The 21,122-nt window shown below is 40.7% G+C and overlaps 1 protein-coding gene across 2 annotated transcripts in view; it reads left to right on the forward strand.

Annotated features, from left to right (window-relative positions):
• The window catches only part of LOC147631817 (uncharacterized), a 40,620-nt gene extending 24,028 nt beyond the window's left edge, over window positions 1-16,592 (forward strand). The window contains exons 1-3 of one of the 2 annotated variants that reach the window (XM_086808345.1): window positions 14,322-15,312; window positions 15,583-16,074; window positions 16,167-16,592. In XM_086808345.1, the coding sequence (XP_086664471.1) occupies window positions 14,419-15,312; window positions 15,583-16,074; window positions 16,167-16,259 (1,479 nt within the window). In that variant the 5' untranslated portion in view covers window positions 14,322-14,418 and the 3' untranslated portion in view covers window positions 16,260-16,592. Of the gene's footprint in view, window positions 1-14,321; window positions 15,313-15,582; window positions 16,075-16,166 lie in introns of those variants that run through there. The other variant, XM_086808346.1, reaches the window with a different exon arrangement.
• Window positions 16,593-21,122: the final 4,530 nt, after the last annotated feature.

Raw genomic sequence — 21,122 nt, forward strand, 5'->3', positions numbered from 1 at the left:
ATGTCCCCGATCTACCTAACCATCCCTCTAATCTTCCACTAAAGGAAAGCTTAGGGGAGTTGAAGATAGGAGTCCCTTTGGACTATATATACCCTTTCATCTTCCACACTACCTTTGCATATGGGATTACTTAGTATCCCCTTTGGACTATATGTGTCCTTTCATCTTCCACACTTCCTTTGCATGTAGGATTACTTAGTATCCCTTTTCCCATTATGCAATCCCCACTACCCATGCAAGATTTGCAACTAAGAAATAAGAGTAAAAAATAATTATGAGAAATGATTAAGTCTAATGACACAAGTGATGACCAGAAGAAAGGGCACTTCATTTATTACAAATTGGTGGCCTTAAATAGGCTTCAAGTGAAAGCCACTATGGCTGAAAAAACTTGAGTTTTTGAGTAGCTAGAGAATAATTTCAAATGTCTCCTATTCTCTCTACAATCATCTCCTTGAATATAGAGGAAAAGGTGGCTACCCTTGGCATCTACTTTGTGTGGTGAATGTAACTACAATAAAAACTTAATTTCCATTAGGAACTCAATGGAGTCTTCTTGGGCCCTTTAATTTGGACGTTTAGTGAAATGCTTAAAATGCTAATCCATCTTTGACCAAGCCTAGAGGCCTAGTCCTAAAAGCATATATTTGATTTTTCACAAAAACAAAAAAAAATAAAAAAAAGGAGATATTCCTAGATCTGGCCACCTAGGTGACTTTAAAGCTTTGTAATGGGCTGTCAGTCAGTAATCATAGCCTGCAGCAACCTTTTCGAACTCCAAACATTGCAAAAGTTTGTCACTTTCTTCCCCCCTTTTTTGTGTGTACACCAGATCTCTTTCTCTCTCTAAATCTTCTCTCTAAAATGCCCTGCACTCCTTCTCCATGGAAAAAAGCGTCTTTCTCTACTCCAAAAGCCATAGCTAACAGATCTGTACTCCTAAATGAGCCTTCTCTCTCCAAACCCACAGTAGTAGCCATGGCTTGCAGGGAAGAAGCTTACCATGAGCATTCTCTCTACAGTACTTGGTCCTCTCTCCATAGCTAGCAGGTCTGTACTCCTAAATGAGCCTTCTCTCTCCAAACCCACAGTAGTAGCCATGGCTTGCAAGGAAGAAGCTTACCAGGAGCATTCTTTCTACAATACTTGGTTCTCTCTCCAAACCCACGGTAGTAGCACAGAAGAACCTTTTCATGAAGTATTCTCTCTCTATATTGCTTAGCAGCCATAGCTTGCACTAAAGAAGCTTCCCATGATGCATTGTCTCCTTTGCATTTTCGTCTCACCATTGCCAACCCTCTCTATGTTTCTTTGGCTCCCTTTCTGGCTTCTTTCTCGATCCACAATGCAGCTCTAGAGAAGCAACCCTCATCTCCATTCTTCCCATTATTTTTTGATACCATATCCTGCTCCTTCCACTCCTATTCAACCCAAGCTTACAAGCCTACTTTCTTGTAGATGGCACTACAAGACATCACCAATAAGCCTTCTAAGATCCGCCTTCAGGTTGATTTGGAGACAGAATATGCAACCCTACGCAGTAGGCATGTTGCACCCAATATTTCATACGATCAGCTTCGAATGCAAGGAGCAAAGGCCATTGATCTTTGGATTGATGGAAATCTTTATCCACCAGATCCAATATCTGGTGCCCCTCCACCATTCAAAAGCATTACAAGTTTTCTTATGTTTGTTGGTGATGGTTTCAATGGGCTTCTTGGCTATTGTAGGAGATTACACATGTTGTGGCTAGATGAGGCAGCTGAAAAGAGGCAAACACAATTTGCCTTCGACCAGCTTCAAGCGGCATCGACTAAGCAGATCAATAGTTTGATGCAGAGGATTAAAGAGCTCTCAGAGGAGCTTGAGGTGCAGAAGAATAATCTAGCGGATCGTGTGCGCACAATAAATCAATTTACCGATAATTATGTTCGTCTTCAACACTCCACTCGTAATCTTCGGCGTCGTGTTCACCATTTCACTCACCTTCCCATGGGATATCACGCAAGGCAAAGAAAACGTAAAGCTGTTGGGTTGCTTCCTAAGACAGCAGGCGCATGCAAGAGGCGTAAACAAACAACCAGGTAAAAATTTTTGTAGGAATTATAGCAGCTTTGAGAAGCAATTAATGAATACAGCATCTCTCATGGTTGACCATTGTGATTGTAGGGCTTGTGCAACAGCTATACTAGGATGTAACAACGCTGAGGACAATGTTAATGCCTCCCTTCTTCAGCATGTCCTTTAGGAGAAGGATATTATGGAAATGATAACAAGTTCTGGTAATGATAAGCTGCGGGAGACCCTTCGTCAACATTTCTTGAAGGAAATCAAAGAAATTGTCACCCCCAAAGAGATGCTTGATATATGTGACTCAGTAGGTATTAGCCAGAAAGGTTACAGAGCAATGTACAGGTCAATCACTTTAGGGTTGCGAGCAAAGGGAGTTATGCAATCCTTGCTTCCAACACTTTATAGCTTGCAGATGGCAAAGAAGTGTGCTAATGGTGATATTGCATCCATGTTCGAGGGTGGGTACAAGTGGGTGGAGGATATTATGACAATGCCAACAATCAAACCCTTTGAATACAATGCATATAACAATGTCTACATTGACATGGAAGTGCTACAAAAAGCAATGATTCAGTACTATGGCCTCACACTTGAAGAGACAGGTGGAAATGCCGTGTTTGTCTTGAAGCTGGTGAATGTCAAGTGGTTAAAGGTCAAAGACTGGAGCGTGTTAGTTTAACCTTGATGAGCCGAGCACTTAGAGGAAGGCCTTTAGAGACCCAAGACTTGGATGCAACTGAAGACAGCAACAATAGGGGACAAGGGCATAAGCAAGACTACTACGGCATTCAATCAGAGAAGAACATCTGGTGGCAAGCAGCATGGGTCCTCCCAAAAGAGAACCATGATACCTTGAGGTGGTATTTTGAACGGTCTGGCATTCAACATGTCGTCTCTTGTCAGGTCAATGGTCAGAAGCTTGATGTTCCCGGAATAGGCTGCTTTAACGTTGAATGGCACTTGGGTGGCGATCTAAAAACCTTAAAGTGTATGTTGGGTTGTAAAACAGGTGCGAATACTATATTCTCATGTGTTTACTGTTGTCATTCCAAGACAACAGTAGACTCAAGAGTAAAAGGGAAACAACCTAGCAAAGGCAAAAGTCAAAAACAGGTGGGTGCAAAAAAAGCAATCGTTTTTATGCTGAACAGAGGAAAGGATCAAAGGTATGGCATAATGGCATATTAAGTTGTGACTAGAGCAAGCCACCTAGTCGTGACCAGGAGGACAATGCTTGGAACCCAATCTTGGAAATTCCACTATGTCAAGTGCATGTGTGCACATTACATGCAAGACTCAGGATTTTGGATAAGCTATTGATGCTCCACATAAACTATGTCTGGAACATGGAGCCCGAAGATCGACAAGAAGAGTCAATACGTGCACTAGAGGGTGTACTTTCCTCTATGGGACTACATGCTGGAGCAGTGGTCTTGACAAAGGACAGAAAATCAAACCCTACACAAGACAACCCTAATAAAATTTGCATGGGTGGATCAAAGGCAAGACACTTTCTATCAAACCACTTGGGTTCTCATAGCCACACTGACTTTGAAATTTGGAAGAAGATATGTGATGTCACAACATATCGAGGAAATGATGCCAGGCTTGGCCTAAAACGTGCACATGTATGGGAGGTGTGTAATAAAATGGTCGATCTTCTAGAGCGACCTCACCTGGATGACCATGGTATTGAGGCACTTAAACAAGCCACTTGTAGATTCACAGAAGAAATGGTCGAGGCATGGGGAGAAACACACATTACTCACTACATGGTAATGTTGTATTTCTTGTGTCCTTGTAGTATGTTCTTCATACTGTTTGTTGACTTTTTGTGATTTTCTATGCAGCATATATTGTATGCACATGGGCCATACTTTCTCGATAGATATGGCTCTTTAGCACTTTGGAGCAATCAAGGCATGGAGAAATCACATTACCAAGCAAAGGCCGTGTATTTTAAGGGCACTCGCCATGGTGGTGGCAAAGTCAAGAGTAATGCACTCCATGAAATATTCAACTGGTTCTATCGCGTTCTGGTTGGCAAAAAAAGGCAGAAAAGTCGCGGTAATTTGTCTCTTAGGCGTCAAATAATGAAAACTGTTAATGCAAGAAGAACTGAAGGATACAACAGATCAAATGCTAGGGAGAGACTACGGCAGTGGGTAGCAAGCAAGCGTCGGTGTGGTTCCTCATGGGCTTAAACTCTCTGATTATAATCTCTTTTTGTGTTTTTAAATTTTCTAAAAGTTTTAAAAAATTATATTTATAGACATATTTAAGTCATTTTTCATTTATAGCCACCACATTTCAATTTCTTCTTTGTGCTCTACTCTCTCTTGCCCTCCCACTATCTCTTGCACTCGTACATACCTAGGCCATGCCAGAAGAACAGGAGCAAGACTTGCGGTTTTTCGATCAACTCGGCCCACTACCTGCTACAACAAAAAGGACAAGTCTACCTATCATAACAGAGCAAGAGGCAAAGGAGATGAGAGAAGAAGAGCGCAGGAAGGAGGCCGAAGAAGCGCAACGCAGGAAGGAAGCTGAAGAAGCAGAGCCTAGTAGAGAAGCAGAAGAAGAGCGGCATCGAAAAGAAGCCGAGGAAGGTCAAGGGCAACCACCGGAGATTGTTATTGAGGCCGACACCCTAGAACAGCTAGAGGTTAACTTACAGAACAGGGAGGTCGAGCTCTTGTCCTACGGCATCACGAAAGATACCATTGACAAAGAGTTTGCTCTTGTGAGGGCAGCTTGGGAGACAGAAATGCAAAAGAGACAGCAGCCCAAAGAGGACGCAAGGAGGGCAAGCCAAGCACAGCCACCACAGGCAGCCACAACATCCAGACGGCCAGTCAAGAAGTGTGGTAAAAGAATGGAGGGCAAGTTTCGGGACCAACAAGAAGAGGAAGAGCGTGCACAAAAGAAAAAGAAGTTCAGGTCTGAACGACCACCGTGGGAGAATCAAAGACCACCACCGCCTCCACCAGTTACAAAGAAGAAGAGAAAATGGAGGCCAGGGACAGTCGCGCTACGAGAGATTAGGAAATATCAAAAAAGCACAGATCTTCTCATCCCCAAGGCACCATTCTCTCGAGACTGGTGAGAGAAACAATGGAAAAATATTCTGACAGGGTTGACCGCATACAGAGCACAGCTCTTGAAGCTCTTCAAGAAGCTGCTGAAGATATTGTAGTTTCTGTTTTTGAAGACTCAGTGCTGGCTATGGTACATGCCAAGAGAGTTACTTTGAAGCCTGTAGATATGTCCCTAGCCCTACGTCTATGTTTAGAGCGTAGCCTTCTACCTCAATAGGCTAACCCACTTTGTAATTCTCCCTACAAAATTTTGTAATGTTCCCAAATTCCTTTTTAGCTTTTTCACACATTAATGAAAACTTTGTGAGTTGTGTTACATTCTTTGTTGAGTCCATTTTTTTTGTATGCTCAGTGCCAATGAACATTTCATTTAAAAATATAAAAGCACTATACACACAGGAAAAAACACACACACACACACACACACACATATATATATACACACACAAACATATATACACACACATATATATACATATACAAATATATATACATATGCACATATATATATATATATATATGTACACACACACACACACATATATGAATATTTATATATACAAAAAATGTAGATCCTATAAAGTCAACTAGAGAAACTTATAGAGTGCCTTATGAGCCTCAAGGCAAAAATAAATAAATAAATAAATAAAAATACCATGTGCGCTACGGCGCGTTAATCGCTAGTTTGACCAGGTCAAAATGGAGATTTACGCGCCGTAGCGCACATGGTATTTTTTTTTTATTTTTTTTTGATATCTTTGGTCTGGTGAGGCTCATAAGACCCTTTAGGTGCCCTAACAGCCCCAAATCTTATATATTTATATAAGATATTATTTATATTTATATATATCTTATAATAGCCTTAAAATCTTATAATATCTTATGTCTTATGTATATATATCCTATATATCTTTTATATATATATATATATATATATATTATATATATATATCTTTCAATAGCCCTAGAATCTTATATATATATATATAGGTGCACACACACATATATATACACACACAAACATATATACACACATATATATACATATGCAAATATATATACATATACACATATATATATATATGTTTATTTATATATACAAAAAAGGTAGATCCTATAAATGCACCTAGAGACCTTATAGAGTTCCTTATGAGCCTCAAGGCCAAAAAAATTAAAAAAAATTAAAAAAAATGCCATGTGTGCTACGGCGCGTTAATCGGTACTTTGACCAGGTCAAAATGTCGATTTACGCGCAGTAGCGCACATGGTTTTTTTTTTTGGATGTCTTTGGTCTGGTGAGGCTCATAAGACCCTTTAGGTGCCCTAACAGCCCCAAAATCTTATATATTTATATAAGATATTATATATATTTATATATATCTGATAATAGCCTTAAAATCTTATAATATCTTATGTCTTATATATATATATATCCTATACATCTTTTATATATATATATGTATATATATATCATTCAATAGCCCCAGAATCTTATATATATATATAGGTACACACACACACACATATATATATGTATATATATACATATATGTACATATATATATACATATATGTGAGTGTGTTTACATCTATAAATACAATATTTTTTCATACCGCTCTAACCCAATCTCGATTACTTTTTTTAATCACGATCTCAATTAAAATAAATCCTAAACAATTTTTTCTATGAACACATGAACAAAATCTTAAAATTGCGAGGCTTGAAATGGTATATCACAAGTACGCCAGGAAAAATCACAACTTACAATGCACAACAAAAAAAATTTATTAAACTTGGAAGAGAAGTTTGCATTACATCTTTTTAATAAGCTCTTGGAAGAGCTCAGGAGAGAGAGTTCTAGAGGCTGGTTTCTGGCCTAAGCTTTGGAATACATCACTCGGCTCATTGATTCCTTGAGCCTGAGAAAGGGCACAATGGCCTAAAACTGAGCCGGGATGGTTGCCCATGAAGCAATACAAGGCAGCTTCCCTAGCTACCAAAATACATTTATTTATGTTCGAGGCTAAGGGGTTCTCCGACAAGATTGCACTAAGTGCTTTACATTTTAGGAGCTCGGCATAGGCGATCTCTGCACATTCTAAATGAAAAACCCGCACTATGTCGGCTCTGAGGGCAGGTATGTAGTGCCAAAGGGATGCATCTCGACCCTCTGACTTTGGCCACGTTCCTCCTACGCGCATAGTAAACTTGTCCACTTCAAAAGCAGTCTGTCAACATGTCAATATAGAAGTTAGGAAGCGTGAAATGATACAACTAAAAATAATTTGCTTTACAACTAAGAAGTAAGGACATACCTCAGTTGCATCGTCACTTGCAACTAGTTGCTCATTCGTCAAGTTTATGCTTCCTTGGTCTTGAGCATCGCCAGCAACCAAGGGCATGTGTGGTTCAAAGGCAGCTACGCTCTCATAGAATTGCACTTCTTGCTTTATTTCAACGAGCGCTTTGGCCACTACAACTTCCAAGGTACTGCTACCAATATCATATGCAAGTGCTTTTGTGAGGTCATCTTCAAAAGAGATTTTCACTTTTCCTTTGTCTTGACCCCCAGCATTCACGGCAATAATAGAAAGTGCCTCATCCTCACGAAACCCGAGTGTCTTGGCAATGTCATCCAAAAACAAAAACTCTTTCCCATCAATAATGATTGGATGCAAAGACATGATAACAAGGTCTAGGACCTCCTCGAGTACTTCATCGCCCTCTAGAACTAGGTCCGGAACCTCCTCGGGGACATTATCTTGTAGAGCCACCAATGCCATTGAGGCCTCCCATTGTTCTGTAACATTCTCTTCCTCAGCATGGGCCTCTTGGACCTGCTCCATTAGCTTTACTTTGCCCTTTTCTTTTTCCTTGCCACTTTCTTTCGCCACACCCTCTTGTAACAGAAGGACCAAAACCATGTCCCAGCTTAGGAAAGAAGTGCCGATGTTGCCCATTTGTAGATCCAGGAGTAAGTCTTCCTCCTCATTTCTGTAGTCCTTTTCTGTGAGGGATTTTAAAAACCTGGATAGGCAAAATCTAAAATTCTTGTCTTCCCTGAATATGTACTTGATGAGGTCAACTGGAACCCATAAGCCCTCATCACCCTCAAACATGATGGAGTACGTGCTGATGTGTTCATCCATATACTGAATGACATCTGTAAAAGCATCCGCGTGTAGATGCATTGTTGCACGTACATCAATTGCTCCCTCAAACATAGGGACGATCTCATCAACCCTATGAAGTAACTCAAGCTTTCCTAGCTGTGCAATAAGTGCGTCAAGTAGAGGTGCCATGTCTATGAGTGATTGGAGGAAATAGAGAGTGTGTGATACAGAAAGGTGTGCGAAATTGAGAGCAAGTGTTAGGAGAGAACGATAATTGTCAATTGATGTAAATGAGTAAAGTATCGTTTATAAATGGGCGACCTTGTTATAAAATTTTTAAAAACTTTTAAAATTTGTAAGTACCAAAAAATTTTAAAAAAATGGTATGCGAAAGCAAGAACGTATCCTTCCATCGCAAGGTCATTTCCAATTTACTAGTGGCTCACGCCATAGATGCTTGTGTGACCAACCTTACACTATCACAAAAAAATAAAACTGCACAAGACAATTGAAAAACCTTAATAAGACAGTGAGGCAAAAAAATTTGAAATTGTATTTACTTCAATTCAAGATTACATATCCAGTGGTTATCTGATAGCTACACAGCCAGGGAAAGTAATTTCTCTACAAAGAAAAGATCGTTCCTGCCTTTTGCGCACTACTCTACCATTGATTATCAAAGCAAAATCACCACTGAGTGAGAATCGAAGAACTAAGTAGTCACGTAAGTTGGCAAGGGACCAGTCATCATTCACAGTAACATCTTCTACATCCCCACCTTGCATGGATATATGTAGCACACCCTGTTCTGTAGAGGTTGTGTCGGAGTCTAACGCCTCCCATTCTCCATTTGTAAGCTTCCATCGCCTGTAAGGAAACGCAATGGACAACTGTTGCTTGGCAATATGATAGCGCATCACAACCTTCTCAACAATTACTCCGCATCTGATGGTGTCTCCATTGTGTTGAACAACTTTTTTATCCCATGCAGGTGATAAGAAACAAGTCAGAGCTCTCTCCCCCTTTGCAATCCATAAAGTTGGGGTACGATGTGTGTCACTTGTACGGAACAGGTACACAAAGAGGTGTAGAGGTATGAAGCAGATTATGGTTGCTTTGTGAGATCCATATGTGCACTTCATAGCATTTTGCACCTTGCTTCTGATCTGCAAACAAGCCATGGCCACTGAAGCATTGTCTGGAATTGGCCATTCAATAGATGTGAGAGTTGGCGTAGGTTTTGGAACTAATTTTCCAGTACCATTTGCTGTCGTGGGAACCACATATGTATCCTCATAGAAGAAGATGTTTCGTGCAAGAAGTTGTGCAGCTGGACACCCTCCAAAGATTAAACTACCAAGCTCCACATGGTATGCTTCAAAGGTTCCTGAAATTGCCTCCATAGGCTCCCATTCACTATAGTTTGAGGGAAAAATATCTACGCACAGGAACCCAAGAACAATCGAAGCAGTGCTCAGTATACCATTATTAGCACACAATTGATTTAAAAACAAGAATATAAAGTGGTGAAATAACTTACAATTTGCAGGAAATCGTTGAGGTTGGTCATGGTCTGCTAGTTTCAACTCTGTTGCCTTGTAAACATGTTGGACCTTGGCTAGCTTTTTTCCATCACGATCTTGTTTGAGCTCCAATATCCACCCTTTCCAATGGTGACTTTGTATATCAACGTATCGCTTTGACACCTTGTGGCTTCCTCTTGTACTAGGCTGCATCGTAATCCAATTCCACTTCTCGTACTGTTTGATGTTCCACCAGTGCCCATCCTCATCTTGACCATTGCTACAAGAGAGAGATTGAATACTGATCGGAGGCCTTCGAGCTCTAGAAGAAGACATCAGATGTATATATTAGAGAGATTATAAACCTTGATGGCAAAGAAAAATAGAATGGTGAGAAAAAAACTTAGACTAGGGAGATGTAAAAAAGAGAAGGAGTTGTAGAGCAAGTTCCAAGGGCTTGGCTGTGCTATTACTGCACTTTGAAAGAGGATATTGGAGGGGGTGAGAGGAGACAATGAGTAAGATTATGAGAGCCAAAGCATTTGCAACTCAAGCTTCCATAGCTTGGCTCCACTGTTACACTCTGTAAAAGGAGGTTGGACAAGGTAGAAGGATGTAAGTGAGGATCAAACTTCCCTAGCTTCTGAGAGGAGGTTGCAGATCAAGCTTCCATAGCTAAGCTCTGCTGTTACACTCTGTAAAAGGAGGTTGGACAAGGAAGATGGATGAAGTAAGGAAATGTAAGTGAGGATCAAACTTCTATAGCCTCTGAGAGGAGGTTGCAGATCAAGCTTCCATAGCTAAGCTCTGCTGTTACACTCTGTAAAAGGAGGTTGGACAAGGAAGAAGGATGAAGGAAGGAAATGTAAGTGAGGATCAAACTTCCATAGCTTCTAAGAGGAGGTTGCAGATTAAGCTTCCATAGCTATAGATCTAGGTTTCTGAGTGAAGAGAGAGGTAGATCAAGAGGTAGATAGCTAAAAGAAGTAGTCTAGAGAGTGAAAAACGCCCTGCTATGAGAAAGGGGGAAGGGAGAGCGTTTTGGAGGGAACGTGGGAGAGAGGGATAGTGGAAAGTGAAGGGGAATGTGCATTGAATGCATGGGAACTCGTTTTTGGGCCTCTATCACTTTAGAGACCTTAGTTAATGATGGCTGCAGGCTGCTGCAGGCTGCAGCTATCCTTTTCTATATAAAATAGGGAAAAAATGCATATACGTTTTAAATTTTTGAGTTCTAGTTGATTTTGAAAATTTAAAAAGAGCCTATTTAGCCTATTATTCTAAGTTTGACCACTACCTTCTAGGCTCTTACAAACCATTGGTTTCAGTCCACATGTAATCTCCCTATTTGTCTATTTCTTAATCACCTCCATTAGGCAATGGCAAATTAAAGGGCCCAAAAAGACTCCATTGAGTTCCTAATGAAATGTCTCCTATTCTCTCTCCAATCTTCTCCTTGAATATAGGGAAAAAGGTGGGTACCCTTGGCATCTACTTTACGGCCGGTGAATGTAACTACGATAAACCTTAATGATTTTGCAAATAACCTTTTATCCTTTAAACCTTTACTCACTCTAATGGATTATTATTTTCTTCTTCCAATAATGCTCAGGCTTTTAAAAAAATAGTTTTTAATGATAATGGATGATTATTTTCTTCTTCCAATAATGCTTAGCCTTTAAAAAAAATTAGTCACACTTCACTGATCTTTAGACACTTATTCTTAGCCTCAAAAACATTTATTCACATGACCTCGACACATGCTAATAAAACAAACTTTCAATCAAGAAAAAACTTACTTTTTGGGGTGAAATGTAATGATAACCTTTGCTCACTCTAATGGATTATTATTTTCTTCTTCCAATAATGCTTAGGCTTCTAAAAAAATAGTTTTTAATGATAATGGATGATTATTTTCTTCTTCCAATAATGCTTAGCCTTTTAGAAAAATTAGTCACACTCCACTAATCTTTAGGCACTTATGCTTAGCCTCAAAAAACATTTATTCACATGACCTCAACACATGCTAATAAAACAAACTTTCAATCAAGAAAAAACTTTTTTTTTTGGGGTGAAATATAATGATAATGAACCTACAATGCTCCTAAAATAATGAACCTCCTTATCTCATAGATAAGACTTACAAGTAATAAACTTAGCTCAAAGATAAGAAGGTCTTGTGACTTACTTGATATAGATAGGAAAAACATTATGGAATTAATCCTTTACTAAAAGTAAATTGTGAGTCTTCACAATTAATCCTTCACTAAATGTCAATTGTCAGACTTCATATAAGAAAAAATTTGGGGTGTTTCTAGTAGGTGAGAGGTTCATGGAATTTTTAGGCAATGGAGTGATTAGACAACACTACAATGGAGAAATAGTGTGGCATAGAAAAGACATGTAAATTTAGAGAAGGGATTGAAAATGACTCAACTCTTATCAAAAGAGCTATTGCCAAGTATTTAACATATGTAATATAATATGAATTTCCAAGCTAATGTCATATAGGGGAACAATTGCAATCACATTGAAACACCCAAGTTGAGTCAAGTATAGCAAGTCACCTTGTCTTGAGATTTTCCACCAAAGTTGAGATAACTTCTTTAAGGTTCTCATAAATTTATTGGTTGTATACCTACTAGATATGTAAGAGGTTGATGTGTTGTCAAATTACCCCATAAGTTTTTTGAAGGTGTAAAAAGTTGTTTTAGAGATTCACAAGAGGTGTTGAGGAAAGGGTGGCATGCACAAGGTATTTCAACATCATTTCTTAAAAGATCACAAAGTTTGATATTGAAATTAGAACAATATTAGCATAAACATCTTATGTCAAGATGCAAACATGTTTAGCATAAACATGTTTTATTACTAATATGAATTATAAATTATTTTCACTATATATTTGGATCAAGTCATATTCCAAAAGTAAGTGGTATTCCAGTTTTTTTAAGGACTAATTTTGGGTAGCATAAACATGTTTTATTACTAATATGAAAAAAAAATCATGATATGAATTATAAATTATTCTCACTATATTTCTGGATCAAGTCATATTCCAAAAGTAAGTGGTATTCTAGTTTTTTTGAGGACTTAATTTGGGTAGCATAAACATGTTTTAATACTAGCATGAAAAAAATCATGGTATGAATTATAAATTATTTTCTCTATATATTTGGAGCAAGTCATATTCCAAAAGTAAGTGGTATTCTAGTTTTTTGAGGACTTAATTTGGGTAGCATAAACATGTTTTAATCCTAGTATGAAAAAAATCATGGTATGAATTATAAATTATTTTTCCTATATATCTGGATCAAGTCATATTCCAAAAGTAAGTGGTATTCTAGTTTTTTAAAGGACTAGTTTTGGGTAGCATAAATTAATAGGTGGCAATAGCCTAATTAAAAAGGTTATGTGCTAAATCTCATGGTTCTAAGGAGGTACTCTCTTTATCATGAAAAAACATTGTAGGACTTCAAAAGGTTTTTACGTTGTTGAATTTAATTATGATTCTAGAGCATTAATGGTTCCTTTTAAATCTTTGTCATGAATTAAGAGTCCTTGTTTGGAGGGTCATGGTTGCTCTCATCAAGTCATGGCATATGAGTCTAAGACTCTCATGACTCATTAATATATTATAATTTGTGTAGTAAAAAATTATAGGTGTTTGCTGATGTGTATAGTATATAGTGTCAGTGATTTTGTAAACGTGATGGAAAAGCGCACATGTAACAAAGTAACATCATAGCTGATAGCAAGGGGGTTGAATGAAGGGTCCCTTTGTCTAAGACTCTCATGACTCATTAATATATTATAATTTGTGTAGTAAAAAATTATAGGTGTTTGTTGATGTGTATAGTATATAGTGTCAATGATTTTGTAAACGTAATGGAAAAGCGCACATGTAACAAAGTAACATCATAGCTGATAGCAAGGGGATTGAATGAAGGGTCCCTTTGTCATGTTTTAAGGGTCTTTGAATTGTTTGGAGGGGTCATGGATGCTATCATCGGGAGGAATGAAGGGTCCTTTGGTCATGTTTGAGGGTCCTTGACCACTAATTGTTTGGAGGGGTCATGGATGCTATCATCAAATCATGGCAGATGGGTCTATGTCTAATGAGTCATTACATATTGTGGAGTCCAAAATCAAATGTGTTTATGTTGTGTATGGTATAATGTATGTATTATAGATGGTTTTTTAGTGGCCAGATTTTTTTTAAAAAAGGATGAAAATAAAATTAAAGTGCAAGGACAAGAAAAATATGTACAAAACGGCTTGAGTCATTAGGTGGGGGGGGAAGTTTGACTGGACAAGTGGCGTCATAGCTTATGTGCCTAAACTTTAAAGGCAGCCAGCAATGACCTCTTCTTGTTCCGATGACTGGGCCAGGTTTGCTGATATGGCAACCTATGATTCGTGGAGAGGTGCGACGGCGTGGTCGGTCGAAGGTGTGCGTTTGGACAGTTTGCCGCAATCTGTGACGTCCCTGTGCAGCAGTACAAAAGCCATCGCTTCCCCCCGATCACAGTGCTCTTGCGCCCTGCTAGTGCTTACTCTGCTCTCTACATGCGCAGCAGATAATCAAGCCCATTACCTTGCACAGAATTATGGATCCTGCACAGAATTATTGGCAAATTAATCATAATGATAATCCGCTTATTACTTTATCCCCCCTTCCCATGAACACAGTACTGAGCCCAACTACCCTATCGGATCAGCGTCTTTCCTCTGCCTCCCATTATAACCATGATTACTGTTGCAATTCTTTAAGTTATCCTAACCATGCTTCTTTCCTTAATGCTGCACCATCTAATACATATAATATTGGATTGGCGCCCCCTTGTGACCAAGGTTCATTAATCCCACTAATTGGGCGTCAATTAGAAGTGAAGTCGATCTCTGGATGTCATAGTCTTCCTCATCCTCATCCTCCTGAGAAGGATCACTATAGTTATGCCACCGCATATGACCAATCAGCCCAGCTACTTTCATTGGTAACACCAGTACCCATTTTCCCAGCTAGTTTCATTGATCTAAATTCTCCAAAAAGTCTCATGACATGCAGCAGCCGCAACAACTCAACTCTACCCGCTCATGTTGGATTCAAGCCTTGGACACCGCAATTTAATGAAGATATACAGATGCAGGGTACTCCGAGGTCTAGCTGTTCTCTGTTGAAGAAATGTCTCACATGGTTTCTTCCAAGGCTGGCTAGTGGTAGAGAATTTAGGGGCCAATTAATGAAATATTCAGCGGGTGGTTTTGAAGGAATTGGCCAAACTAATTTAGTGACTAATTATCATGAGTTGCGGAGCATATACGCACCTTCCATTTCCTCTAAGCTCAACCATAGCAATACTGGTACTACTGGGGAGGAAGGCAACAGCAGAGTGCAGCAAAAGGAAGTGGCCAAGCTACACATGATAGCAGAGCGCAAACGGAGGCAAAGGCAAAGCGAAAGTTTCGAAGCGCTCAGAAAAGTGGTGCCAAGTATAATGAAGGTGACGACTACTTACCAATATCTAGCAAATGCATGAATTTTAAGGATGAGGGCTGTGGTGTCCGGGGCCGCGGCGCGAAGAGGCGAGACCAGCGAGATGAGCAGTCAGCAGTCATTAATTACATAACGGGCGTATCTAAATTGCATAACTCCATAGTTAGGGAGTTGCGTAATTGGTTAGTAGTGTTGTGATGAGTAATTAGTGTTTCGCATAATTATATAATTGCATCTGAATTAGGGTAATTTTTGTAATAATACGTGTGTCTGGCAGAAAGCGGACAAGGTGACTCTCCTTGAGCGGACTCTCCAACACCTCAAGCAACTCCAGGACCGTGTAGATGAGCTTGAGCACGACATGTGCGTGCAGCTACAGGCTACAAAGCCCGCCATGATCGACACTTACACTAGCTCTGTAGCGGCGGCTAGCCAACAGTACTTTCTCTCACTGGATCAGTCTACTACTCCTCCTGCACACGCTGTTTTAGGAGAGCCTGCCAGCTCACCCCAGACCGGCTCTTGCCGGTCAGTGTCTTCTCCCGAAACCCACTCGGACATGCAGGTGGTGACAAGCCAGGCTGGTGGTCAACAACCGCCTCTTTTTCATATCAACATGAACACGACTGTCCAACCAGAAGAAGCTAATGACACCATTATCAAGGCTATTAGTGGTCTTGCAGATAAGAAGCTGCACTGCATCCATGTAGAATTCAAATTTTCTGAAGAAAATAACAATTCCAGTGTCGACATTTTGGCAAAATACAAGGTATAACCGATCCACCATGAAAAGGCCCTTCCATTGAGCTATTTGTCAAATCAAACCTATTCACATACACATCTGTATTCTTGGCAATGCAGGATGGGGAGAATTCCATACCAAGTGCCGATGAGATACTGGAAATGAAGGACTGGTGGAGACATTCTAGCCTAACGTGTTCAAGGAAGAGGTGATTCAAGTGAGGTTTCCATGATCATTCCAATACTCAATGTAGCAAACTTTATTCAAGTACAAGTTGTGGTTGAGGTGAAGGTTGCATTTTGAGAATTATCTTCTCATGCCCCCCTATGGCATTTTTTATGCTCAATGTAGCAAACTTTATTCAAGTACAAGTTGTGGTTGAGGTGAAGGTTGCATTTTGAGAATTATCTTCTCACGCCCCCCTATGGCATTTTTTATGCTCAATGTAGCAAACTTTATTCAAGTACAAGTTGTGGTTGAGGTGAAGGTTGCATTTTGAGAATTATCTTCTCATGCCCCCTGGCCAACCATGGCATTTTTTATGCTCACGGTTATGGTTATAAATATGGTCCTACAAGTAAGAGCATAAATTTAACCTCTATGTAGCTACCTGCTCAACTGAAATTTGCTTAGCATGTGCATTAGTGGAGTATTTATCGATTCACACAAAGCAATACAATGGCACTAAAGTAAACTAAAGTAAAGGCAACTCACAACTAGCATTTCGTTAAGATAGGGGCTACCAAAGGATCTTGAGCTGCAAAGATGAAGATAAAAGCTTGAATCTTTAAATTTGGAAGAGTAACCAATAAAACAGGTAGTAAAAGAAGAAAGAATTAGAAGCTCTTATGTGTAAGAAGAGGATGCAGAGGAGGCATCTTCTTCTTCTTCCTCCTCTTCTTCTTATGCATAATTCTTTTTGCATAGGCCCTACATATAATGTGTTGTTATTTATAGTCTTTGAGAATAAGTCTAAATGTATAGGGCCTTATTGTAAGGTTCACCTCTTCTAAAATAGGAGAAATGCTTAAGATAGTCTACTAAGTCTTAACTTAGAGAAAATTTCCTACTCGTCGACACCTTGACCATACAAAGATTCAAGGATACAATTTGTAGGTAAGACCTAGTCCTATCCCGCAAGGGGAGCGTGGTTTTCTAACAATCAAATCACCCATAGGGTAATTGATCATAATTTGGGCAACTACTAATCTTGATTCCTAGAGACAACGCTTTTTTCCTCATCCATGCCAAGGCACAGCCGCTGGCCTAGTCTTCTAGAATAGAGTTACTCGAGAACTTATTTATCAAGTGTAAGGCTTTCACTTAATCTGTTGAAAGCGACCCGACTAATCGGGTCCACCCATCTATAGGATGGTGCCGTTGGGGCATTCCATCCTCCCACTTTCCACCTCATTCATGCGTCAATTTATTTTCTAATTAATCCTACCACACTATTTGACATAAATAAACATGTTTCTTAATTAAGGTCCTTTCTCACAAGGTTCATTAAAACAGCCTCTTTCCACAGTATAATAATGCTAAAGACAAGATATATATGAAAAAGAAAGTTTATACAAGAATCAATTCCATTACAAGAAGCCAAACTGGCTCTCTTATTCTTTTCCTTTATAGTGCTGATGATCTAGAATACGGCCTTCCAGCCTCTACATGCTGCCCGCAAAACCCTACGGCTCCATCGCTCTCTCGATCCTCCCGTGCCCCACAAAAGAATGCCTACGCACTAGCATGGGCTTATTCACCACACTAGCCTGGGCCCTCAGAACTACACAACATCACAATACTCGCCTCAATCGGTGAACCTCATTCTCCCAATGGTATGAGGGATACCATGGGCTGATTCCGGGCCTTGCTAACGACGCCGCCCGCCGGCTACACGAGCATGGAAACGGAGTTAGCGTCGAAGCCAGGAGAAAATACATGTACTCTTTTTCTTAAAAATAGCAATTTCAATAGTAACCATTGATTACAAAATACCACATCACTTGAAATAATGGCTTCATGGAATTTTTAACATTTTTCAAAGGAAAATTTTGCATCTTCTTTCTTGATTTATTGACACTAATATTAAAGAATAATTTAAAACTCCTTTTAAATGATAACCAAGCTAACCTGGCAACAGGAGGGTTGGAGCCGCATTAGGAGCATTTTCTCTAATCTCATTGTTGCGTGTTTCTCCTGAGGTGACATTTTGGCATTTTTAGGATGAGGCCATCTTGATCACCATCTCGTAGTGCTCGGTGTTGCAATCGTAGTGCTTCAATCGGATCTCGATTCTGAGACGGTTTGTTCACTCTATGAACAAAAACTCGCAGCGTGTGAACCTCCTCTAAGCTCAAAAACCTCTTATTAAAGTCTACGCAAATGGGGGGGATTGTGAGATGTCCCAAATGCAAAAACGCTTTGCTGGCTACAAGAGGATGAGGGTTGTAAGTCTCTTCATATGGGGGGAGAAGAGTTAAGGACACCCTCTCCTCACAAGGGTGGGGTGACTGAAAAAGGGCGTATCTGAGAGATGGCTGATTAGGGGGTGCTGAGAGGAAGGTGGTGAGGGCTGTGAGGCACGACTATAGGTACTAGCAAGCACAACATGCAAGCGCAGAGTGGTGGTACTACGGACTGGCAGTACGGCCTCGTGCGCTGAGTGTAGCCTAAGGTTGTACTCTACACAATGAGCTACTGGCCAAGGAGCACCGAGCGGGTTTATATAGGTGCAAGGTACGGTTGCCGTATTGACCAAAGTATGGGTGAAAGGGACGGTGTACCATCAAAGTGTACCGGTCTCACTGGCCTGTATGAGCCTGGGAAAGGTACGGTGGTGGTGCACAGGTAAAGGTGTGGTACACATGTACCCTTTTGGTCAAAGGCTGCATGGATGTCCACATGGCGGTACGTGTGGTCCATACAATGGGTGGTCATTCTTTGGTCCTCACGCGGCCATTGTACGGGGGCCCTGGTGAGTGTGTACGGTCCTTTTTGGGGGCGAGGTCCCCAAAATTGTGCGGCGTTGGCCTCGATTTGCGTGCGGGAGTGCCCAGGGGGGATTGTTTTTTAGTGAAAATGTCCGAGATATTCTTCTGGTCGTTGGTTTGCAGACAATCGGACGCCGGGTCATGCATTTATTAAGATTTAAAGGTCATCGTTTTTTAAACTAAAAATAACTAACTCGTGCATTATTGTATCATTTCAACAACAATCTCGTACAAGTGCCCATGACATGAACCTTGTCAATGACGAGTTAGGATACGTTGGGGATCTAGAGAGAATATATGACGTTAATTATCGTTTTATGAAACAAGTATAGTCATTCTAGAAATTGATTCTTTCTCTCACATGTTGGTGTATTTGGTGCTAATTCAAGAACATGTTTATTATAGACCATTTTGAAGGTTCGCTGGTTCCGTACACAATATAGAGGTAAAGATGCTAATGTGAAAAGAGAGCCCATGGGTTTTTGGTCTATCAACTCCTCCAAGTTGCTATGAGGTAGCAAAGAACCTTACCTTCGTCCAATGCATTGTGAACAAGCATTCTTTTACAAGAATACAAATAGCAATCCATGGTGGCAAATTGTGCAAGTCAATCCTTGAGGTTGATGGATTATTGATAGCACACTGGCCTCATTGCGCGAGGATAGCAACCATATTGATATCCAGGAAGATACATCATTGATCGAGTAGGAGTATACACATCCTGACCTCACCGTGATGGTGATTCCTCAAGGAGATAGACCAGGACCATCTAATGTGAATGAGGAATGAGAGGAGGAAGATGAGGATGAGGGGGACGAAGACCTACCTCTCTGTATACCACCTGGGCGCTGCTGGACCTAACAAAAGAGGAACTACAAGAAGCTAGCAAGGACAACAATGAACCACTCTTTTACATTGACATTTTTCTCGAGTCTAGTCTTTGAAACTTAGGTATGATCCTACTTCTTGCCCTACATTGAGATTAGAGAAAAACAACATAACATGAAATAGGTGAGTGAGTCTATATATAATCGTGAGTGAACATATGTACAAGAGCCCTCTCATGTGAGGTGACTACCGACATGCCGGGAGTTCCCAATGCATGCCGAGTTCTACCTGCGTATGCCGGTAGCTACCGACATGCACCAAGAGCACCTAATGCATGCCGGGTAGCTTCCAATGGATGCCTATAACTATCGACATGCACTGGGAGCTACGGGCTTGCACCTGGAGCACCCAAAGTATCCCGATAGCTACCTAGGCAAGCGGATATCTTTAAATCCATGCCGGATGCTGCCAGCATGCACCAGGAGCTCCCAATGCATGCCGGGTGCTACCTAAGTACTGAGTAGCTTCCAATGCATGTCGGGTGTTACCTAGGCATGCGGGTAGCTTCCAATGCATGCTGATAACTATTGACATGCATCGAGAGCTACGGGCATGTACTCAGAGCACACAATGCATGCCAAGTGCTACCTAAGTATGCTGGTAGCTACCGGCATGCACCGAGAGCAACCGAATGCATGCCGATAACTTCCAATGCATGCCGATAACTACTGACATGCACCAGGAGAGCTACCGGCATGCACCCATAGCACCACCCAATGCATGGCGGGTGCTACCTAAGTATGCTAGTAGCTACTAGCACGCACCGAGAGCTCCGGGTGCATTCCGGTAGCTTCCAATGCATGCTGATAACTACCAACATACACCGGGAGCTACCGGCATGCACTAGGAGCACCCAATGCATATGCCAGGTGCTACCTTAGTATGCCGGTAGTAGGTACCGGCATGCACGAGTGCATGCCAGTCCAATGCATGCCGATAACTACAGACACGCACTGGGAGATACTGGCATGCAAAAGAAGCACCCAATGCATGCCGGATGCTACCTAAATATGCCGGTAGCTATTGGCATACACCGGGAGCTCCCAATGCATGTCGGGTGCTACCTAAGTACCGGGTAGCTTCCAATGGATGCCAGTAACTCCCGACATGCACTGGGAGCTCCCAATGCATGTCGGGTGCTACCTAAGTATGCCGGTAGCTACTGGCATGCACTGAGAGCACCGAATGCATGCCAGT

This window comes from Cibotium barometz, chromosome 14, assembly GCF_041138505.1.
Source record: "Cibotium barometz isolate CiBa-2024 chromosome 14, ASM4113850v1, whole genome shotgun sequence".
NCBI lineage: Eukaryota > Viridiplantae > Streptophyta > Polypodiopsida > Cyatheales > Cibotiaceae > Cibotium > Cibotium barometz.